Raw genomic sequence first — 18,802 nt, 5'->3', positions numbered from 1 at the left:
TCCCTTCACCACCCCTACCCCCTTCACCAACCCTACCCCACTCCAACGCCGCACCCACCCCCCACTAACGCCGCACCCCCCCCCCCACTAACGGAGGAAGGAAGGGGGGGGAGGAGGAAGGAAGGGGGGAGGAGGGGGGAGGAGGAAGGAAGGGGGGGAGGAGGAAGGAAGGGGGGGAGGAGGAAGGAAGGGGGGGAGGAGGAGAGAGGGGGGGTGTGGGTACCGGCCTTCAGAGGGAGGGGGACGGGGTGTGGGTTGCGGTGTTGAGGGTGGGGGGTTGCGGCGTTGAGGGGGGGGGGACCCGGCGTTGAGGGGGGGGGACCCGGCGTTGAGGGGGGGGGGACCGGCGTTGAGGGGGGGGGGGGCCCGGCATGAGGGGGGGGGGGGGGGTTGCGGCGTTGCGAGAGATGGGGGCGGCGTTGGAGGGGGGTAGGGGTGGTGGGGAGGGGGGTAGGGGTGGTGGGGAGGGGGGTAGGGGCGTTGGAGGGAGGTAGGGGTGGTGAGGGGGGGGGGGTGGTTAGGGTAGGGGGCAGCGGCGTACAGAGGGGGGGGGCGACGGTGCGTTGGCCCCGGGCATCCATCGCCCCCCCCCCTCTCTGCCCGCCGCTGCCCCCAAACCCCCCCGATGCCGCAACCCACCCCCCCGATGGCCGCAACCCCCCGATGGCCGCAACCCACCCCCCCCGATGGCCGCAACCCCCCGATGGCCGCAACCCACCCCCCCGATGGCCGCAACCCCCCCGATGGCCGGAACCCCCCGATGGCCGCAACCCACTCCCCCGATGGCCGCAACCCCCCCCGATGGCCGCAACCCCCCGATGGCCGCAACCCCACCCCCCCGATGGCCGCCACCCACCCCCCCCCGATATGCCCCCCCCATGCCGCAACCACTCCCCCGATGCCGCAACCCACTCCCCCGATGGCCGCAACCCCCCCGATGGCCGCAACCCACCCCCCCGATGGCCGCAACCCACTCCCCCGATGGCCGCAACCCACTCCCCCGATGGCCGCAACCCACCCCCCCGATGGCCGCAACCCACCCCCCCGATGGCCGCAACCCACTCCCCCGATGGCCGCAACCCACTCCCCCGATGGCCGCAACCCACTCCCCCGATGGCCGCAACCCACCCCCGACACTGAACGGCGTCAACCATCATCAATGGTTGACGCCGTTTTAAATCAACTGTGATTTTCGCCGACGTGACCCGTGGCCACGTCGGCGGGACTTCGGCCCATCCGGGCCGGAGATTTAAGGTCAGTGCAAATAAAATGAAATCCCGCCGGCGCCAGCTGTTCTCACAGGCTGCCGGCGGGATTTGCACAACGCCGGTTTTTTACCGGCGGGAGAATTCAAAAACCTGCGGGAGCGGAAATAACGCCGCTTCCCGGGGGGGGGGGGCGACGGTGCGTTGGCCCCGGGCATCCGTCGCCCCCCCCCCTCTGCCCGCCGCTGCCCCCAAACCCCCCCCGATGGCCGCAACCCCCCGATGGCCGCAACCCACCCCCCCGATGGCCGCAACCCCCCCGATGGCCGCAACCCACTCCCCCGATGGCCGCAACCCCCCCGATGGCCGCAACCCCCCCGATGGCCGCAACCCCCCGATGGCCGCAACCCACTCCCCGATGGCCGCAACCCCCCCGATGGCCGCAACCCACCCCCCCGATGGCCGCAACCCACCCCCCCGATGGCCGCAACCCCCCGATGGCCGCCACCCACCCCCCCCCGATGCCCCCCCCCACCCCCCCCCCCCCCGATGCCCCCCCCATGCCGCAACCCACTCCCCCGATGCCGCAACCCACTCCCCCGATGGCCGCAACCCCCCGATGGCCGCAACCCACCCCCCCGATGGCCGCAACCCCCCGATGGCCGCAACCCACCCCCCCGATGGCCGCAACCCCCCCGATGGCCGGAACCCCCCGATGGCCGCAACCCCCCGATGGCCGCAACCCACTCCCCCGATGGCCGCAACCCCCCCCCGATGGCCGCAACCCCCCCCCGATGGCCGCAACCCACCCCCCCGATGGCCGCAACCCCCCGATGGCCGCAACCCACCCCCCCGATGGCCGCCACCCACCCCCCCCCGATGCCCCCCCCATGCCGCAACCCACTCCCCCGATGCCGCAACCCACTCCCCCGATGGCCGCAACCCCCCCGATGGCCGCAACCCACTCCCCCGATGCCGCAACCCACTCTCCCGATGGCCGCAACCCACCCCCCCCGATGGCCGCAACCCACCCCCCCGATGGCCGCAACCCACTCCCCCGGTGGCCGCAACCCACTCCCCCGATGGCCGCAACCCACTCCCCCGATGCCGCAACCCACTCCCCCGATGGCCGCAACCCACCCCCGACACTGAACGGCGTCAACCATCATCAATGGTTGACGCCGTTTTAAATCAACTGTGATTTTCGCCGACGTGACCCGTGGCCACGTCGGCGGGACTTCGGCCCATCCGGGCCGGAGATTTAAGGTCAGTGCAAATAAAATGAAATCCCGCCGGCGCCAGCTGTTTTCGCAGGCTGCCGGCGGGATTTGCACAACGCCGGTTTTTTACCGGCGGGAGAATTCGAAAACCTGCGGGAGCGGAAATAACGCCGCTTCCCGCCAATTCTCCGACCCTGCGTGGGGTCGGAGAATCCCGCCCATCATCTTTCACACAGCAAAATGTCTCAAAGGTGCTTCAAAGGTGTGTATTCAGACAAACGTATCTGAGCTAAGGGAGGAGAAGGCAGTGGGAAAGTCAGGTTTAATAAAGGCCTTCCAGAATATGGGGTCTAGACCGAAGTTGAAGGCACAACCATCAATTGTGGGAGGGAGTCCAGAGAGGCAGGGACTCAGAATTTGAGGAATCCAAAGTTTTGAAGAGGATAGTGGAGTTGAGAAGATTACAGAATTAGAGAGGGGGAGGCCAGAGGAATTTAAACATGCCAGTACAGTTGCCAATGGGGCAAAGGGACTGGGGTCGGATAAAAGGTCAGAAATGAAGGAACACATTTATACTCATAAGATGATGCGAAGGCTGATGTTTGTTCACTTTTGAGCTCCCCAGATGTCACAGAATCCCTACAGTGCAGAAGGAGGGCTTTCAGCCCATCGAATATGCACCGACCCTCTGAAAGTGTACCCTACATAGGACATGGAAGTGGGCCTATCTCCATAACCCCACTTAACCGTTGGACAACCGTTGAAAAACTTGAGGATAGACAAGTCCTCCGGGCCTGACGGGATATATCCAAGGATTCTATGGGAAGCAAGAAATGAAATTGCAGAGCTGTTAGCAATGATCTTTTCGTCCTCGCTGTCAACAGGGGTGGTACCAGAGGATTGGAGAGTGGCAAATGACGTGCCCCTGTTCAAAAAAGGGAATAGGGATAACCCTGGGAACTACAGGCCAGTTAGTCTTACTTCGGTGGTAGGCAAAGTAATGGAAAGGGTATTGAGGGATAGGATTTCTGAGCATCTGGAAAGACACTGCTTGATTAGGGATAGTCAGCACGGATTTGTGAGGGGTAGGTCTTGCCTTACAAGTCTTCTGGACTTCTTTGAGGAGGTGACCAAGCATGTGGATGAAGGTAAAGCAGTGGATGAAAATGAAATGAAAAAATGAAAATCGGTTATTGTCACGAGTAGGCTTCAATGAAGTGCTGTGTACATGGATTTTAGTGAGGCATTTGATAAGGTTCCCCATGGTAGGCTTATGCAGAAAGTAAGGAGCAATGGGATAATGGGAAATTTGGCCAGTTGGATAACGAACTGGCTAACCGATAGAAGACAGTGGTGGTGGATGGCAAATATTCAGCCTGAAGCCCAGTTACCAGTGGCGTACCGCAGGGATCAGTTCTGGGTCCTCTGCTGATTGTGATTTTCATTAATGATTTGAATGAGGGAGTTAAAGGGTGGGTCAGTAAATTTGCAGATGATACGAAGATTGGTGGAGTTGTGGATAGTGAGGAGGGCTGTTGTCGGCTTCAAAGAGACACAGATATGATGCAGAGCTGGGCTGAGAAGTGGCAGATGGAGTTTAACCCTGACAAGTGTGAGGTTGTCCATTTTGGAAGGACAAATATGAATGCGGAATACAGGGTTAACGGTAGGGTTCTTGGTAATGTCGAGGAGCAGAGAGATCTTGGGGTCTATGTTCATAGATCTTTGAAAGTTGCCACTCAAGTGGATAGAGCTGTGAAGAAGGCCTATGGTGTGCTAGCGTTCATTAGCAGAGGGATTGAATTTAAGAGCCGTGAGGTGATGATGCAGCTGTACAAAACCTTGGTCAGGCCACATTTGGAGTAGTGTGTGCAGTTCTGGTCACCTCATTTTAGGAAGGATGTGGAAGCTTTGGAAAAGGTGCAAAGGAGATTTACCAGGATGTTGCCTGGAATGGAGAGTAGGTCTTACGAGGAAAGGTTGAGGGTGCTCGGCCTTTTCTCATTAGAACGGAGAAGGATGAGGGGCGACTTGATAGAGGTTTATAAGATGATCAGGGGAATAGATAGAGTAGACAGTCAGAGACTTTTTCCCCGGGTGGAACAAACCATTACAAGGGGACATAAATTTAAGGTAAATGGTGGAAGATATAGGGGGGATGTCAGATGTAGGTTCTTTACCCAGAGAGTAGTGGGGGCATGGAATGCACTGCCTGTGGAAGTAGTTGAGTCGGAAACGTTAGGGACCTTCAAGCGGCTATTGGATAGGTACATGGATTAGGGTAGAATAATGGAGTGTAGATTCATTTCTTCTTAAGGGCAGCACGGTAGCATTGTGGATAGCACAAATGCTTCACAGCTCCAGGGTCCCAAGTTCGATTTCGACTTAGGTCACTGTCTGTGTGGAGTCTGCACATCCTCCCCGTGTGTGCGTGGGTTTCCTCCGGGTACTCCGGTTTCCTCCCACAGTCCAAAGATGTGCAGGTTGGGTGGATTGGTCATGATAAATTGCCCTTAGTGTCCAAAATTCTATGATTAACCTAGGACAAAAGTTCAGCACAACATTGTGGGCTGAAGGGCCTGTTCTGTGCTGTATTTCTCTATCTATCTATCATCTTTGGACTTTGGGATGAAACCAGAACACCCGGAGAAAACCCACGCAGACACAGGAAGAACGTGCAAACTCCACACAGTCACCCAAGGCCGGAAATGAACCCGGGTCCCTGGCGCTGTGAGGCAGCAGTGCTGACCACTGTGCCATCCCATTAAATTGTGTCCCTGAGTTGACAAGCAGAGAAGTGAACAAACGTAATTAATGTCATCATTCTAAGTTATTTAATGCAATTTAGTATGTATGGATTAATTAAATCTTGCAGGATATTGGGCGTGAGCTGCTGACTGATAAACAAAGCTAACTCTATACAGAAAATGCAATACTTTATCAGCAATTTGACATACCCAGCGATGGCATATAACCTCCCACGAAGCACTGCTGCTCCCACGTAGCATCGAGGAGTTGTCATGTTAGTTATCGTTACCCAGGAGTCTGTGCGAATGTTATAAGCTTCTACCGAGGCAAGGTGGGCGGTTCCATCAAAGCCGCCAACCACATAAATATGATCATTCAGCAGAGCCACCCCTGCTCCTATGTAGGAGGAAAGAGATGTAAAATACATTTAAATTCTGTTCAATGGAGAAAGGATCAGAGCAACTTCACTGAACAGTTGAAAATTCAGCTTAGAATACAAGAGACCAGATATTAAAATAAAAGACCGCCAGCTCAGAATTACAATTCAGTTAGGCTTCACATTGTTATGGAAAAGGACAAAGAGTAAAAATATTAAAATTGAGAAGGGCTGATTTTAATAAGCTGAGATGTGACTTGGCAGAAGTGGACTGGTCGTTGCCTGGCACTTGTGTGGCGTGAGTGTTACTTCTGATAGCATCCAGTGATAGTTCCTTGAATGCGAGCACTTAAATCAAAAACAGCAATTCCCTCTGCAGTCTGATAGCCACTGATTCTCACAGTCAAGGCACATATAGGGACAATATGAGAGAGATTCTACTACCTGTGAAACTAAAGCCACACGACAAATTTAAGACCTTCGTGACAGAAAGAGAGAAAAATCCTTGAAACTTCAGCTGAAAATTCTACTAAAGTACCAACATTAACTGGGACAGGGGCACTGTGCAAAAAAGGAGGATGTCTTTGCAACTCAATACCCTGATCACTTATGGCACTATGGGGGAAGAGGACAGAATAAAACCTTCAAGGGACAAAACAATTTTTTTAAACAGTTCCCCATTGTCAAACCAAGTATTCGAGCATTGTCCCCCTGCATATTCTTACCTACCTGAGCGTTTGGTAGCCATTGGTGTGACGTGTGTCCAGTGTCCAGTGTGTGGGTCATACCTCTCCACAGAGCTCAGAATATTAATCCCATCATAGCCACCTGGGACAAAATTAAAAGGATTGCAACACCCAACAACAGGCTCAGTATCAAACTACAACCTTAAGTAAGCACAGAATCATTTGAAGACTGGTTGTTAAAAAGATAGAGGAAAACATTCTAGAAATCTAATATTTAAGATGATATAGAAGCGAAATTATTTTATAGAATAAGCAGGTGATCCCAAATATGAGCAAATAACCAATAAGGGAAGGACGTGCTATGTACATGGCACTTGGGGAATTAGGGGAGAGATGAGGACGATTTTCCCTGACTAACCTTCTTGACTTAGGACAACTTAAGTTGTTGGCTCTAATAGACCCTATAGTGTGTTATGTTCCAAAAGACGTTTGACCAAAAAGGCTGTGGGGACCAGGGTTAACCCTGAAAATGCAAAAGGAAATGGCTAAAGGATTGGCAACATATTACAGTTATAGGAGTTAATTTGGTGCATTGGTGGGGTGGGGAGGGGAAGAGATGGGCTGGGGGGTGCTGATGGGAAAGGCGGGGAACATGACTCAGCATGGGGCAACTGGATTGCTGAGGTGCTTGGTATCAGGCTGGGCAGGCGTACTACCATTCATTTTAATGCCCTGAGTCCAACTAAAATAAGCATTTAAAAATAGCAATCAGGGTTCCCAAAACCCTATATGCAACAGTCAGATGAAGACCACCAATATTCAGTGTTAAGGCTACCCCATGGCTGATGGTCTCAGGGAACAATTTTAATAAATATATTTAACAAACAATGTATGCCATAAAGAATCAGCCTGATTAATGCTGGGGAAGCACAGTTAAGGATGTATACCTACCAAGGCAGTAGATGACTCCATTGGCCACAACAAGACCAGCTCCCTCTCGTGCAGTCTGCATGTCACCCAGCATACTCCACTGATCAATATTTGGGTCATACCGCTCCATACTAGTGTGACGTCTGCTCCCATCAAATCCACCTGCCACATAGATCATCTCTGAAAACATGAACATAACAGATAGACAACATGCTTAGCAACAGAAGAAAGATGCACTGACATCCACTACAGAATGAAAATCACAAAACACTTTAATCTTCCAGGTGGGGAAGAGGGAGAGTGGGGGCAAGGACAAAAGGGAAAATGGAGGTGGGAAGAGAGAGAGCAAGAGAGATCAAGAGCGAGAGGATGTGTGTTAGGGAAAGATGCAAGAGAGATTGGGGGAGGCTAATAGCAAAGGAGTGCAGAGAGAGATATAGCTGGGGGGCAGGGTGAGGATGCTGTCTGAGAAGGGGAATTTAAGAATGGATATGCTGAAACAGAGGAGACTGATGGGAGAGCTAATGGAGGTGTACCATGTTACGAGGGGCGTAGGTAGAGTGGACAGGATGCACCTATTTACAGTAAACAGTGAAGTCCATAACCAGGGTCATTGATTTAAAGTAATAGGGAGAAAGAGGAAAGGAAAATTGGACTAATTGTCATAAAATGCCGGAGGTCTGGAACTCTGCCTGAAAGGGTGATTGGGGCAGAAGCTCTCAAAGCATTAAAAAAAACACTCAAGGAGATAAATCTAGTGACCAGGAACTGATAGGCAGGAGTGCTCATTTTCAGCCATATGGATATGGACATAGAATTATCAAATTCTTACAGTGGAGGCCATTCGACCCATCGAGTCTGCATAGGGAGAAAATGGAGGAGAGAAAGAGGAAGAGAGAGAGAGAGAGAGAGAGAGAGAGAGAGAGAGAAGGAGGAAGTAAAAGAGAGAGTGAGAGTGAGAAGTGAGAGAGAAGGAGGGAGCGAAAGCACAAGAGAGGATAATAGAGAGGGCATGGAAAGCTACTGCCAGCCACCAGTGCTTTATAGAGCTGGTCAGGTACATTTGTAACCAATGCTAACATGGCACTTACACTGCAAGTACAGATTTGAGAAATGGATCATGCATCAGTAGGTGGGAGAGCGGGCGGTGCGATGGAATTCAGAAAGTGATTCATGAAAGCACAGTCAGATGATGAGATATTTTTATTCTTCCTTGAGATGTGGGCCATAAGACATAGGAGCAGAAGTCTGCCCCATCGAGTCTGCCATTCAATGAGAATGGGCATCACCGGCTGGACCACCATATGCTGCCCATCCCTAATTGCCCTTGAACTAAGGGGCTGGCCAGGCCATTTCAGGGGGCAGTTAAGAGTCAACCACATTGCTGTGTGTCTGGAGTCACATGCAGGTCAGACCAGGTAAGGATGACAGATTTCCTTCCCTAAAGGACATTTGTGAACCAGATAGGTTTTGATGACAATTGATGATTTCATAGTCACCATTACTGACATTTGTTTGCAATTCCAGACTTGATCAATTTGTTTCAAATTCCTCTTCCCAGAGCATTAGCCTGGACCTCCAGTGAAGTTACTGCTGCATCTCAATGACACTGACCTCAATAGCAGTCTCTTAACTATTCTTATGGTGCTTTGGGAGGACAGGAGTGAGCATCTTCCCTACTCACCAGCCATTTGAAGAGAATAATGGCTTAGTGATCTTTTGTAATAAAGACAAGGGAAGAATCTGAGCCAATATGCCTTGAAATATCTCTTAGATGAATTGGGATAACCTGTTCACAAGATCAGTGCCCTCAGGTTTTCTCATGTCATCCAATACAAGGTGGGATGCAGTCATTATCTACATGAATTAGCACTTGGTGCCGGGCAGCACAGTGGTTAGCACTGTTGCTTCACAGCACCAGGGACCTGGGTTCGATTCCTAGCTTGGGTCACTGTCTGTGCGGAGTCTGCATGTTCTCCCCAAGTCTACGTGGGTTTCCTCTGGGTGCTCTGGTTTCCTCCAAGTCCCGAAAGGCAAATTTTGTTAGGCAAATTGGATATTCTGAATTCTCCCTCTGTGTACCCGAACAGGCGCCGGAGTGTGGCGACTAGGGGATTTGCACAGTAACTTCACGGCAGTGTTAATGTAAGCTTACTTGTGACATGAATAAAGATTATTATTAGATCATAGATGATGTCCAAGATGTGATTTATTTTCCATTTCTCACTCTTTTATAATCAAATCTCAGTTCTCCCATTCATTATTCCAAATGGTGAAGCCTAATTTCTATGTAGTGCAAGTGAGGAATTGTTCCCATTACAAACCTCTGACCTTTCAGTGAACCCTATTCCCATCCCTTCCCCACATGGTGCACTCAACTTACTGCGTAAACCTTCCATCTAACCACCTTGTACCTACATTCTGTGGTCCTTTTAATCGAGGTTGAAGTTTTTCTTAAACACCATTTCCAGGCCAACATTGAAGCTAACACTCACCTCCGAGTGTCGTAGCTCCAGCCAGGCCTCGACGCACATTCATCGGGGCCACCGAATACCAGACACCATCTTCATCGGATGTGTAGTCCAGGCATTCTACTGAGCTGAGTCTGGAGCGGCCATCATATCCACCAATCACGTAAATTCGATCATTCAGTGACACGGTGGCTACATACCTACGCTTCCGGGTAATGCTCTGTGGAAAAAGGAGCGGACGGGGTAAAGCAGGAGCTGAAAACACTGCAGACAGGTCAGTCAGCATCTGTGCATAGGTCAGTCAGACATTTCCATCACTTCCTCTTCTTCAGAACAAGTTCAAAAGGCTGACTGTTCCTTCCCCAGATGCGGACTGACTTGCTCCCCAGCACTTCTCAGATTTGTTTCAGATTTCAACATTTCTCTCCTGATTGTGTTCTTGGGGAGAACAATCATTAAAAAAGATCACGTGTTTAAGCTTTTGTGTGCACATCAAAGGCAGACTGTCAATACCAGAATTAGGTGAGCCCAAGTCGGGAATAGCATGGCCAGATAAGAAGCAAAGCCGAGCTCTACTCTGTCTCAAGCCCAAAATGCCACCAGTGAGATATTACATCCTGGGAAATCGCAAAGTCTCACCAAATTAGACAAATTGTCATGTTGTAGGTGCCCAGAGACTGGATTGTGACTTGAAAGAAAGAAGGGAGGAAGTTGCATTTATACAGTATACCTCACCACCTTAGAACATGCTGTAGTGCTCTGCAACCAATTAAGTACTTTTTGAAGTGTGATCATTATTGTAATGTACGGAAATGCAGCAACCAATCTGTCCTAAGTAAAGTCCCAATGTAACGTGACAATGATCAGATAATCAGTTTGACTGATACACACATATGAACAGATGAATTAGGAGCAGAATTGACCCCTTGGCCCTGCTCCGCCATTCAATAGGATCATGGGTGATCCGATTGTAACCTCAACCCCACATTCCTGCTGACCCCGATAACCTTTCACCCCCTTGTTAATCAAGAATCTATCCAGCTCTGCATTAAAAATATCAAAGACTGACTTCCGGTGGCGGTTATGAAGAAGCAAGTCGCACATTTGGTGGCTCCCGCTCAGGTCGGACTTTTGGACCTTTTCCCCCAATTTTTTACCGGACTTGATTTGAAAAATTGATGACAGAGGCAATTGTGCACTGAATTCCCACATCGGTGCATGGAGAGGAGGACTAGAAGTGCTCGCAAAGGCAGAAACAGAAAGACAGACGGTTTGGGCTGAAGCTGCACCAGGAGGAAATATGGCGGAGGACGGGACCTATGGCTTGTCGACCCAGCGGTCAACGGAGCAGCTGATGCAAGTTATCGAGGAGGGCTTTGCCAAGCAGAAGCATGACTGCTTGGACCTGATTAAAGAGGCAATTTCGCAGCTGGAACTTAGATTGGATGCCCAAGATCAGGTGATCTAGAAAGTAGAGAAGGCGCTGGCTGACCAGGAGGAACATTAAGCAGCAGTGGAGTTGGAGGTGGGGATGCTGAGAGACCAGCAGAAAAGGCTCATGGAGAAGGTGGAGGACCCAGAGAACAGGTCCCGCCGGCAGAACTTGAGGATCGTTGGGCTTCCGGAGGGGTTCGAAGGAGTGGACGCTGGGGCATATGTAGCGGCCAGTTTTGAGACGCTGCTGGGGGATGGGTGATGGGGCATTCCCCCGACCCTTGGAGGTGGACAGGACTCACAGAACGCTTGCAAGGAAGCTGCGAATGGGAGACCCCCCCCCCCCCCGCGCCCCCCCCCCCCCCCCCCACCGCGCGGCCCCCAATAGTATTTTGTACTATTACTGGGGGGGGGGGGGGGGGGGAGGAGGAAAGAGGGGGGATAGATGTTCTGCTGACGAGGAAGAGACTTTTGCTGAGGGACAGAGAGGAGGTCAGGGGGCATAGGCGGTGGAAGCATGGGGTACGGGCTGGCGACTGGCCCAAGAGAGGGAATGGCTGATTGGCGAAGGTGGGGGTGCAATGAGCTCCCCCAACTAGACTGATCACCTGGAATGTAAGAGGGCTCAATGGGTTGTTCAAGAGGGCACGCGTGTTCGCGCATTTGAGAGGACTGAAGGCGGACGTAGTAATGCTGCAGGAGACGCACCTTAGAGTAGCTGACCAGATTAGGTTAAGGAAAGGTTGGGTCGGACAGGTTTTTCACTCGGGACTGGACTCAAAGACCAGAGGGGTCATGACCCTGATCAACAAGCGAGTGGTGTTTGAGGCGGGAAGAATAGTTTCAGATGGGGGAGGCTGGTACATTATGGTCAGTGGAAAATTGACGGGGGTGCAGGTGGTACTAGTAAACGTATACGTGCCAAACTGGGACGATGTGGAGTTTATAAAGCGGATGCTGGGGAAGATACCGGACCTGGATTTGCACAAGCTGGTCACAGGAGGGGACTTCAATACAGTTATTGATCCTGGTTTAGACCGGTCAAGCTCAAAAACGGGCAGGGCGCCAGCAATAGCTCAGGAGCTAAAAGGGTTCATGGAGCAGACGGGGGGGGTGGACCCATGGGCAGCCAAGCGTAAAGTAGTTCTCTTTCTACTCACACATGTATAAAGTGTACTCACGGATTGATTTCTTTATTCTGAGCAGGGCTCTACTGACCGGGGAGGTGGACACGGGGTACTCGGCGATCACAATCTCAGACCATGCCCCGCACTGGGTTGACCTACAGGTTAGCAGGGAGAGTAGCCAGTGCCCGCACTGGAGGTTAGACGTGGGGCTCTTAGCGGATGAGGAGGTGTGCGGGCGGTTGAGGAAATGTATTCAGAATTACCTGGAGGTCAATGACACGGGGGAAATTTCTGCAGCGGTGGTCTGGGAGGCATTGAAGGCGGTGGTCAGGGGGGAGCTGATCTCGATACGGGCCCACAGGGAGAAGGTAGACAGGACAGAGACGGACTGACTGGTAAAGGAGATACTACAGGTTGACAGGAGGTATGCGGAGACCCGAGGCAGGTCTTCTAAGGGAACGGCGGAGGCTATAGGCGGAGTTCGGCTTGTTAACCACAGAGAGGGCGGTGGAGCAGCTGAGAAAGGCGAGGGGGGCGATTTATGAGCATGGAGAGAAGGCCAGCAGAATGCTTGCACAGCAGTTTAAAAGAGGGAGGCAGCCAGGGAGATAGGGAAAGGAAAGGATGGAGATGGGAACCTGGTGGGAGACTCAGCAGGGGGTGAATAAGGCGTTTAAGGAGTTTTATAGTCGGCTTTACGGGTCGGAACCCCCTCCGGGGCCAGAGGGGTTGAGGCACTTCTTAGGGGGGCTGAATTTCCCAAAGGTGGACGGGGCCCCGATCGGGATCGAAGAGATAACGGAGGGGCTGAAAGCCACGCAGTCGGGTAAAGCCCCGGTGCCAGACGGGTACCCAGTGGAGTTCTATAAAAAGTTTGCTGAGATATTAGGGCCGCTATTGATGAGGACATTCAATGAGACAAGGGAACGTGGGGTGCTTCCCCCGACGATGTCACAGGCCACGATCTCGCTGATCCGGATCCGGAGCTGTGTGGGTCCTACAGGCCGATGTCACTATTGAATGTGAACGCCAAACTGCTGGCCAAAATTTTGTCCTCTAGGATTGAAGACTGTGTTCCAGACGTGATTGGAGAGGACCAGACGGGGTTCGTTAAGGGAAGGCAGTTGGTGTCCAATGTAAGAAGGTTGCCCCCATGATGCCCCCAGAAGGAAGGGATGTGGAGGTAGTGATCGCAATAGACGCAGAGAATGCCTTTGATCGAGTAGAGTGGGAATATCTGTGGGAGGTACTGGGATGGTTCGGATTTGGACGGGGCTTTATTGACTGGGTCAGGTTGCTGTATCAGGCTACTGTGGCGAGCGTACGGACAAATAGGACGACATCAGACTATTTTAGGCTATGTCGGGGGACGAGACAGGGGTGCCCCTCTCCCCACTGTTGTTCGCGCTAGCTATAGAGTGGTAGGGGGAAGTTTTAGGTATCTAGGCATCCAAGTGGTGCGGGAATGGGAACAGTTACACAAACTTAATCTGGCCCCTCTGGTGGACCAAACGAAGGATGATTTTGTGAGGTGGACGTGCTCCCGTTGTCACTAGCTGGAAGGGTCCAGATGGTAAAGATGACTTTGTTAACTTGTTTCTTATTTAAATATCTATAGCAGGGGTTCCCAAACTGTGGTCCCCTGGAAGGGCTTCCAGGGGCTCTGCGGAGCTGGCAGCTGCCATGTGACAGGTTCGAAGGAGCATCCGACCAATTTCAAAAATAATTTCAAGAATTAAATAGGCCTATTAGAACAAGGCCTCCTCTTGGGAGTATTGAATGTTGACAAACCAAATAAGTCTATTTGCATCCACTGATCTCAGGGGCTCTGTTAATTTGGGCTCATTTGATTCATTCCATCTTGCTGTTGCTGAGCCCAGGGCCAACAGCAAGGATTGATCCTTAAGTGGGAGCCAGCAGCAAAAGAAGTGGCAGAAAGGACGACAACGTGGCCTACCAGAAATGGTGGACTTCAGGAGTGAGGTAAGTGAGGGGGAGAGGGGTAAGTGTGTGTAAGGGAGTGGGTATGTGTGTGTGCTCGAGGGGGTGATGAGTGTGTGTGTGAGGGAGAGGGGCTGAGTGTATTTGTGTGTGAGGAAGAGGGGGTGAGTGTATGTGTGAGGGAGAAGAGGTGGGTGTGTGTGTGAACAAGGAGGTGAGTGTGTATGTGAGGGAGAGAGTGGTGAGTGCATGTGTGAGGGAGAGAGAGGGGAGTATGTGTGTGAGTGAGGGAGAGGCGAGTGTGTGTGTGAGGGAAAGGGGAGTGTGTTTGTGAGAGAGAAGGGAAGTGAGTGTGTGAGGGAGAGAGAGGTGAGTGTGTGTGAGGGAGAGAGAGGTAAGTGTGTATGAGGGAGAGAGAGAGGCGAGTGTGTACATGAGGGAGATGGGCGAGTGTGTCTGGTAAGAATCAGCTTATCAGCACCTTTCCTCCCAGGTGGATTGGCCACGCTAAATTGCCCTTTAATTGGAAAAAACATAATTGGGTACTCTAAATTTTTTTTTTTTTAAGTCCAATCTTCTGACCTGTCACGTCTTTGCAGTTATGTGCTTTTTCTTTTAAGTTTCAACTTTTTCAGTTGACCATACGTGATGAGTTCCACCCTTAGTATTTTTCTTTCTCACTGGGATGTATATATTCCATATTTAAAGGGATAACACTTTAAATGTCTGTCACTGCGTCCTGTCCCATAACCTCATTTGCCAGTTCATAACCTTTTGCTTTTGTTTTTATTTTTATTTGTTTACGGGAGGTAGGCGTCACTGGTTAGGCCACCATTTATTGTCTGTCCCTAGTTGCCCTTCAGCGATGGTGATGAGTTGCCTTCTTGAATCGCTACAGTCCATGAGGTATATCTACATCCACAGCGCTGTTAGGGAGGGAGTTCCAGGATGTTGCCTCAGCAACAGTGAAGTAACGACGATATATTTCCAAGTCAGGACTGTGAGTGACTTGGAGAGGAACCTCCAGGTGGTGGGGTTCCCAGGTATCTGTCGCTCTTGTCCTTCTCGTGGTCGTGGTTGTGGGTTTGGAAGGTGCTGCCGAAGGAACCTTAGCGAATTACTGCAGTGCATCTTGTAGATGGTACACATAATAATAATCTTTCATTGTCACAAGTAGGCTCACATTAACATTGCAATGAAGTTACTGTGAAAAGCCCCTAGTCACCACATTCCGGCACCTGTTCGAGTACACAGAGGGAGAATTCAGAATTATAAATTCTCAGCTGGTACGGGAATTGAACCCGCGCTGCTGGCCTTCTTCTGCATTACAAATCAGCTGTCTAGCCCACTGAGCTAAACATGGCTGTCACTGTGCGTTGGTGGTGGAGGGATTGAATGTTTATGGCAGGGGTAGCAATCAAGTGGGCTGCTTTGTCCTGGATGGTGACAAGCTTCCTGAGTATTGGAGCTGCACTCATCCAGGCAAGCTGAGGGTATTCAATTACACTCTTGATCTGTGCCTTGTCGATGGTGAACACGTCTTTGCAAGGGGGGGGGCGTCATGAGGTGAGTTAGTCACTGTAGGATTCCTAGTCTTTGACCTGTTCTGGTAGCCACAGTATTAATATGGCTACTCCTGTTCAGTTTCTGATCAACGGTAACCCCCCCAGGATGTTGATTGTGGGGGTCAGTAATGATAATGCCACTGAATGTCAAGGGGTGATGGTTAGATCCTCTCTTGTATGGAATCATAAAATCACTAGTGTCATTCAGCCAATCCAGTCTGCACTTACTCTCTGAAAGAGCATCCTATCTATTCCTGTAACCCAGTAACACCATTTAACCTTTGGACACCAAGGGACAATTTAGCATGGCCAATCCATCTAATTTGCCTGTCTTTGGATTGTGGGAGGAAATCAGAGCACCCAGAGGAAATCCATGCAAACATGGGGAGAACATGCAAACTCCCCACAGTAGGAGATGGTCATTGCCTGGCACTTGTGTGGCGTGAATACTGCTTGCCACTTAGAATCATAGAATTTACAGTGCTGAAGGAGGCCATTCGGCCCATCAAATCTGCATCAGCCCTTGGAAAGAGCACCTACTTAAGCCCACGCCTCCACCCCATCCCCTCAACCCAGTAAACCCACCTAACCTTTCGGACACTGAGGGGCAATTTTAACATGGCCAATCCATGCACATCTTTGGACTGTGGGAGGAAACCGGAGCAACCGGAGGAAACCCACGCAGACAGGGGGAGATAGGGCAAACTCCACACAGACAGTCACCTAAGGACGGAATTGAACCCGGGTCCCTGGAGCTGTGAGGCAGCACTGCTAACCACTGTGCAACCGTGCCGTCCCTGTGCCACCGTGCCGCTCCAAGGGTCAGCCCAAGGCTGGATATTGTCCAGATCTTGCTGCATTTGGACATGAACTGCTTCATTATCTGAGGAGTCACGAATGGGGCTGAACATTGTGCAATCATCTGCAAACATTCCACTTCTGACCTTAGAACAGAAGGGGGATCATTGATGAAGCAGCTGAAGATGGTTGGGCCTTGGGCACCACCCTGAGGAACTCCCGCAGTGATATGCTGGAGCTGGGATGATTGACTTCCAATCACCAGAACCATTTTCCTTTATGCCAGGTATGACTCCAACCAGTGGAGAATTTTCCCCCGATTCCCATTGATTCCAGTTTTGCTAGGCTCCTTGATGCCATACTTGGTCAAATGCTGCCTTGATGTCAAGGTAAGTCACTCTCCCCTCACCTCATCTGTGCCATTCAGCTCTTTTATTCATATTTGTGGCTGTAATGAGATCAGGAGCTGAGTGACCCTGGTGGAACCCAACTGAGTGTCCGTGAGCAGGTCATTGCTGAAGTGCCGCTTGATAGCACTGTTGATGACCCCTTCCATCGCTGATGATGGAGAGGACACTGATAGGGCAGTAATTGGCTGGGTTGGATTTTATCCTTTTTCTTGTGTACAGTTCACACCCAGGGAATTTGCCAAATTGCCGGGTAGATGCCAGTGAGTGGGTTTTTCTGCCTCACGACGCCACAAACGTAAAATGCGATTGGTAGAGAATTGGGCGTCTGGCCAAAAACGTAGTCCACCTGCTCAAAATGGCAGCTCGATAGCGGAATTCCCTAGCATAAATTTGCATGGCGAAGGATAGTGATTGCTTCCCAATCTGCACTCCTAGCGGTAGTGCAAATCAGTTGCAATTCACCTCGGCGGGAGAACATAGCTTCCCAAATAGAGAATTTCTCCCAGTGTTGTAGCTGTACTGGAACAGCTTGGTTAGGCGTGCAGCAATTTCTGGAGCAAAAGTCTTCAGTACTATTAAAAGCAAATTACTGCAGATGCTGGAATCTGAAATGAAAGAGAAAATGCTGGAAAATCTCAGCAGGTCTGGCAGCATCTGTAGGGAGGGAAAAGAGCGAACGTTTCGAGTCTGAAAAGAGTCATCGGGCTCTTAACGTTAGCTCTTTTATCTCCCTACAGATGCTGCCAGATCTGCTGAGATTTTCCAGCATTTTCTCTTTCTCTTCAGTATTATTGCTGGAATATTGTCAGGGCTCATAGCCTTTATACAGGATAGTATCTTCAGCCATTTCTTGACATTATATGGACTTGTATTGGCTGAAGACTGGCATCTGTGATGCTGAGGACCTCCAGAGGAGACCACTGGATGGATCATCCACTCGGCACTTCAAGCTGAAGTCTGTTGTGAATGCTTGAACCTTGTCTTTTGCGCACATGTGCTGGGATCCTCCATCATTGATGATGGGGATATTTGTGGAGCTTCTCCTCCGCTGAGTTGTGTAATTGTCGACCATTCACGGCTGGATGTAACAGGACTGCAGAACTTAGATCTGATGTGTTTGTTGCGGAATCGCTTAACCCTGTCTATTACATGCTGCTCATGGTGTTTGGCACACAGGTAATCCTATTTTGCAGTTTCACCAGATTGACACCTCATTTGCCCCTTTTTAAGTTTAAAATATGACACCTGGACCCACTCTTCTCCCCCTCAAACGGAATGTAAAATTCAATCATATAATGACTGCTGCTACCTTCACTGTGAGGTTATCAATTAATCCTATCTTGTTGCGCAATAATCGGTCTAGTATAGCCTGCTCTCTGGTTGATTTCAGAACGTGCTGTTCTCAGAAACTATCCGAAAAACATTCTCTGAACTGCTCATCTAAGCTACCTTTGTCCATCTTATTTTACCAATCTATATGTGGATTAAAATTCCCCATGATTATCGCTGTATCTTTCTGACAAGCTCCCATTATCTTTTCCTCTATACCTCATCCTACCATGTAGTTACAATTCGGGGAGGGGGGGGGGGGGGGGGGGGGGGGGGGGGCGATACATCACTCCCACAAGTGATTGTTTGCCGTTTTCATTTCCCATCTTAAACCAAATAATTTCTGTAAGCTAGGTCTACCCTCTCTAATATGCTAATATCATTAATTAACAGAGCCACCCCTCCACCATTTCCTAACTTCCTGGACTTCCAAAATGTCACATATCCTTCAATATTCAGGTCCCAATCAACGTCATTCTGCAGTCATGTCTCTGTAATGGCTATCAAATCATACTTACTCCTTTCTATTTGCGCTATCTGTTCATCTGTTTTGTTTTGAATA

The 18,802-nt window shown here is 50.7% G+C and overlaps 1 protein-coding gene across 1 annotated transcript in view; it reads right to left on the bottom strand.

Moving 5' to 3' along the window:
• The window catches only part of klhl12 (kelch-like family member 12), a 90,376-nt gene that overhangs the window by 9,802 nt on the left and 61,772 nt on the right, over positions 1–18,802 (bottom strand). Inside the window, exons 7-10 of the mRNA XM_038821105.1 lie at positions 9,661–9,856; positions 7,187–7,345; positions 6,279–6,377; positions 5,383–5,569 (exon numbers count right to left, since the gene is read on the bottom strand). Coding sequence (XP_038677033.1) covers positions 5,383–5,569; positions 6,279–6,377; positions 7,187–7,345; positions 9,661–9,856 — 641 coding nt within the window. The remainder of the gene's footprint in view (positions 1–5,382; positions 5,570–6,278; positions 6,378–7,186; positions 7,346–9,660; positions 9,857–18,802) is intronic.

This window comes from Scyliorhinus canicula, chromosome 15, assembly GCF_902713615.1.
Source record: "Scyliorhinus canicula chromosome 15, sScyCan1.1, whole genome shotgun sequence".
NCBI classification, from domain to species: Eukaryota; Metazoa; Chordata; class Chondrichthyes; order Carcharhiniformes; family Scyliorhinidae; genus Scyliorhinus; species Scyliorhinus canicula.
This window is presented reverse-complemented; position numbering and strand designations above follow the sequence as displayed.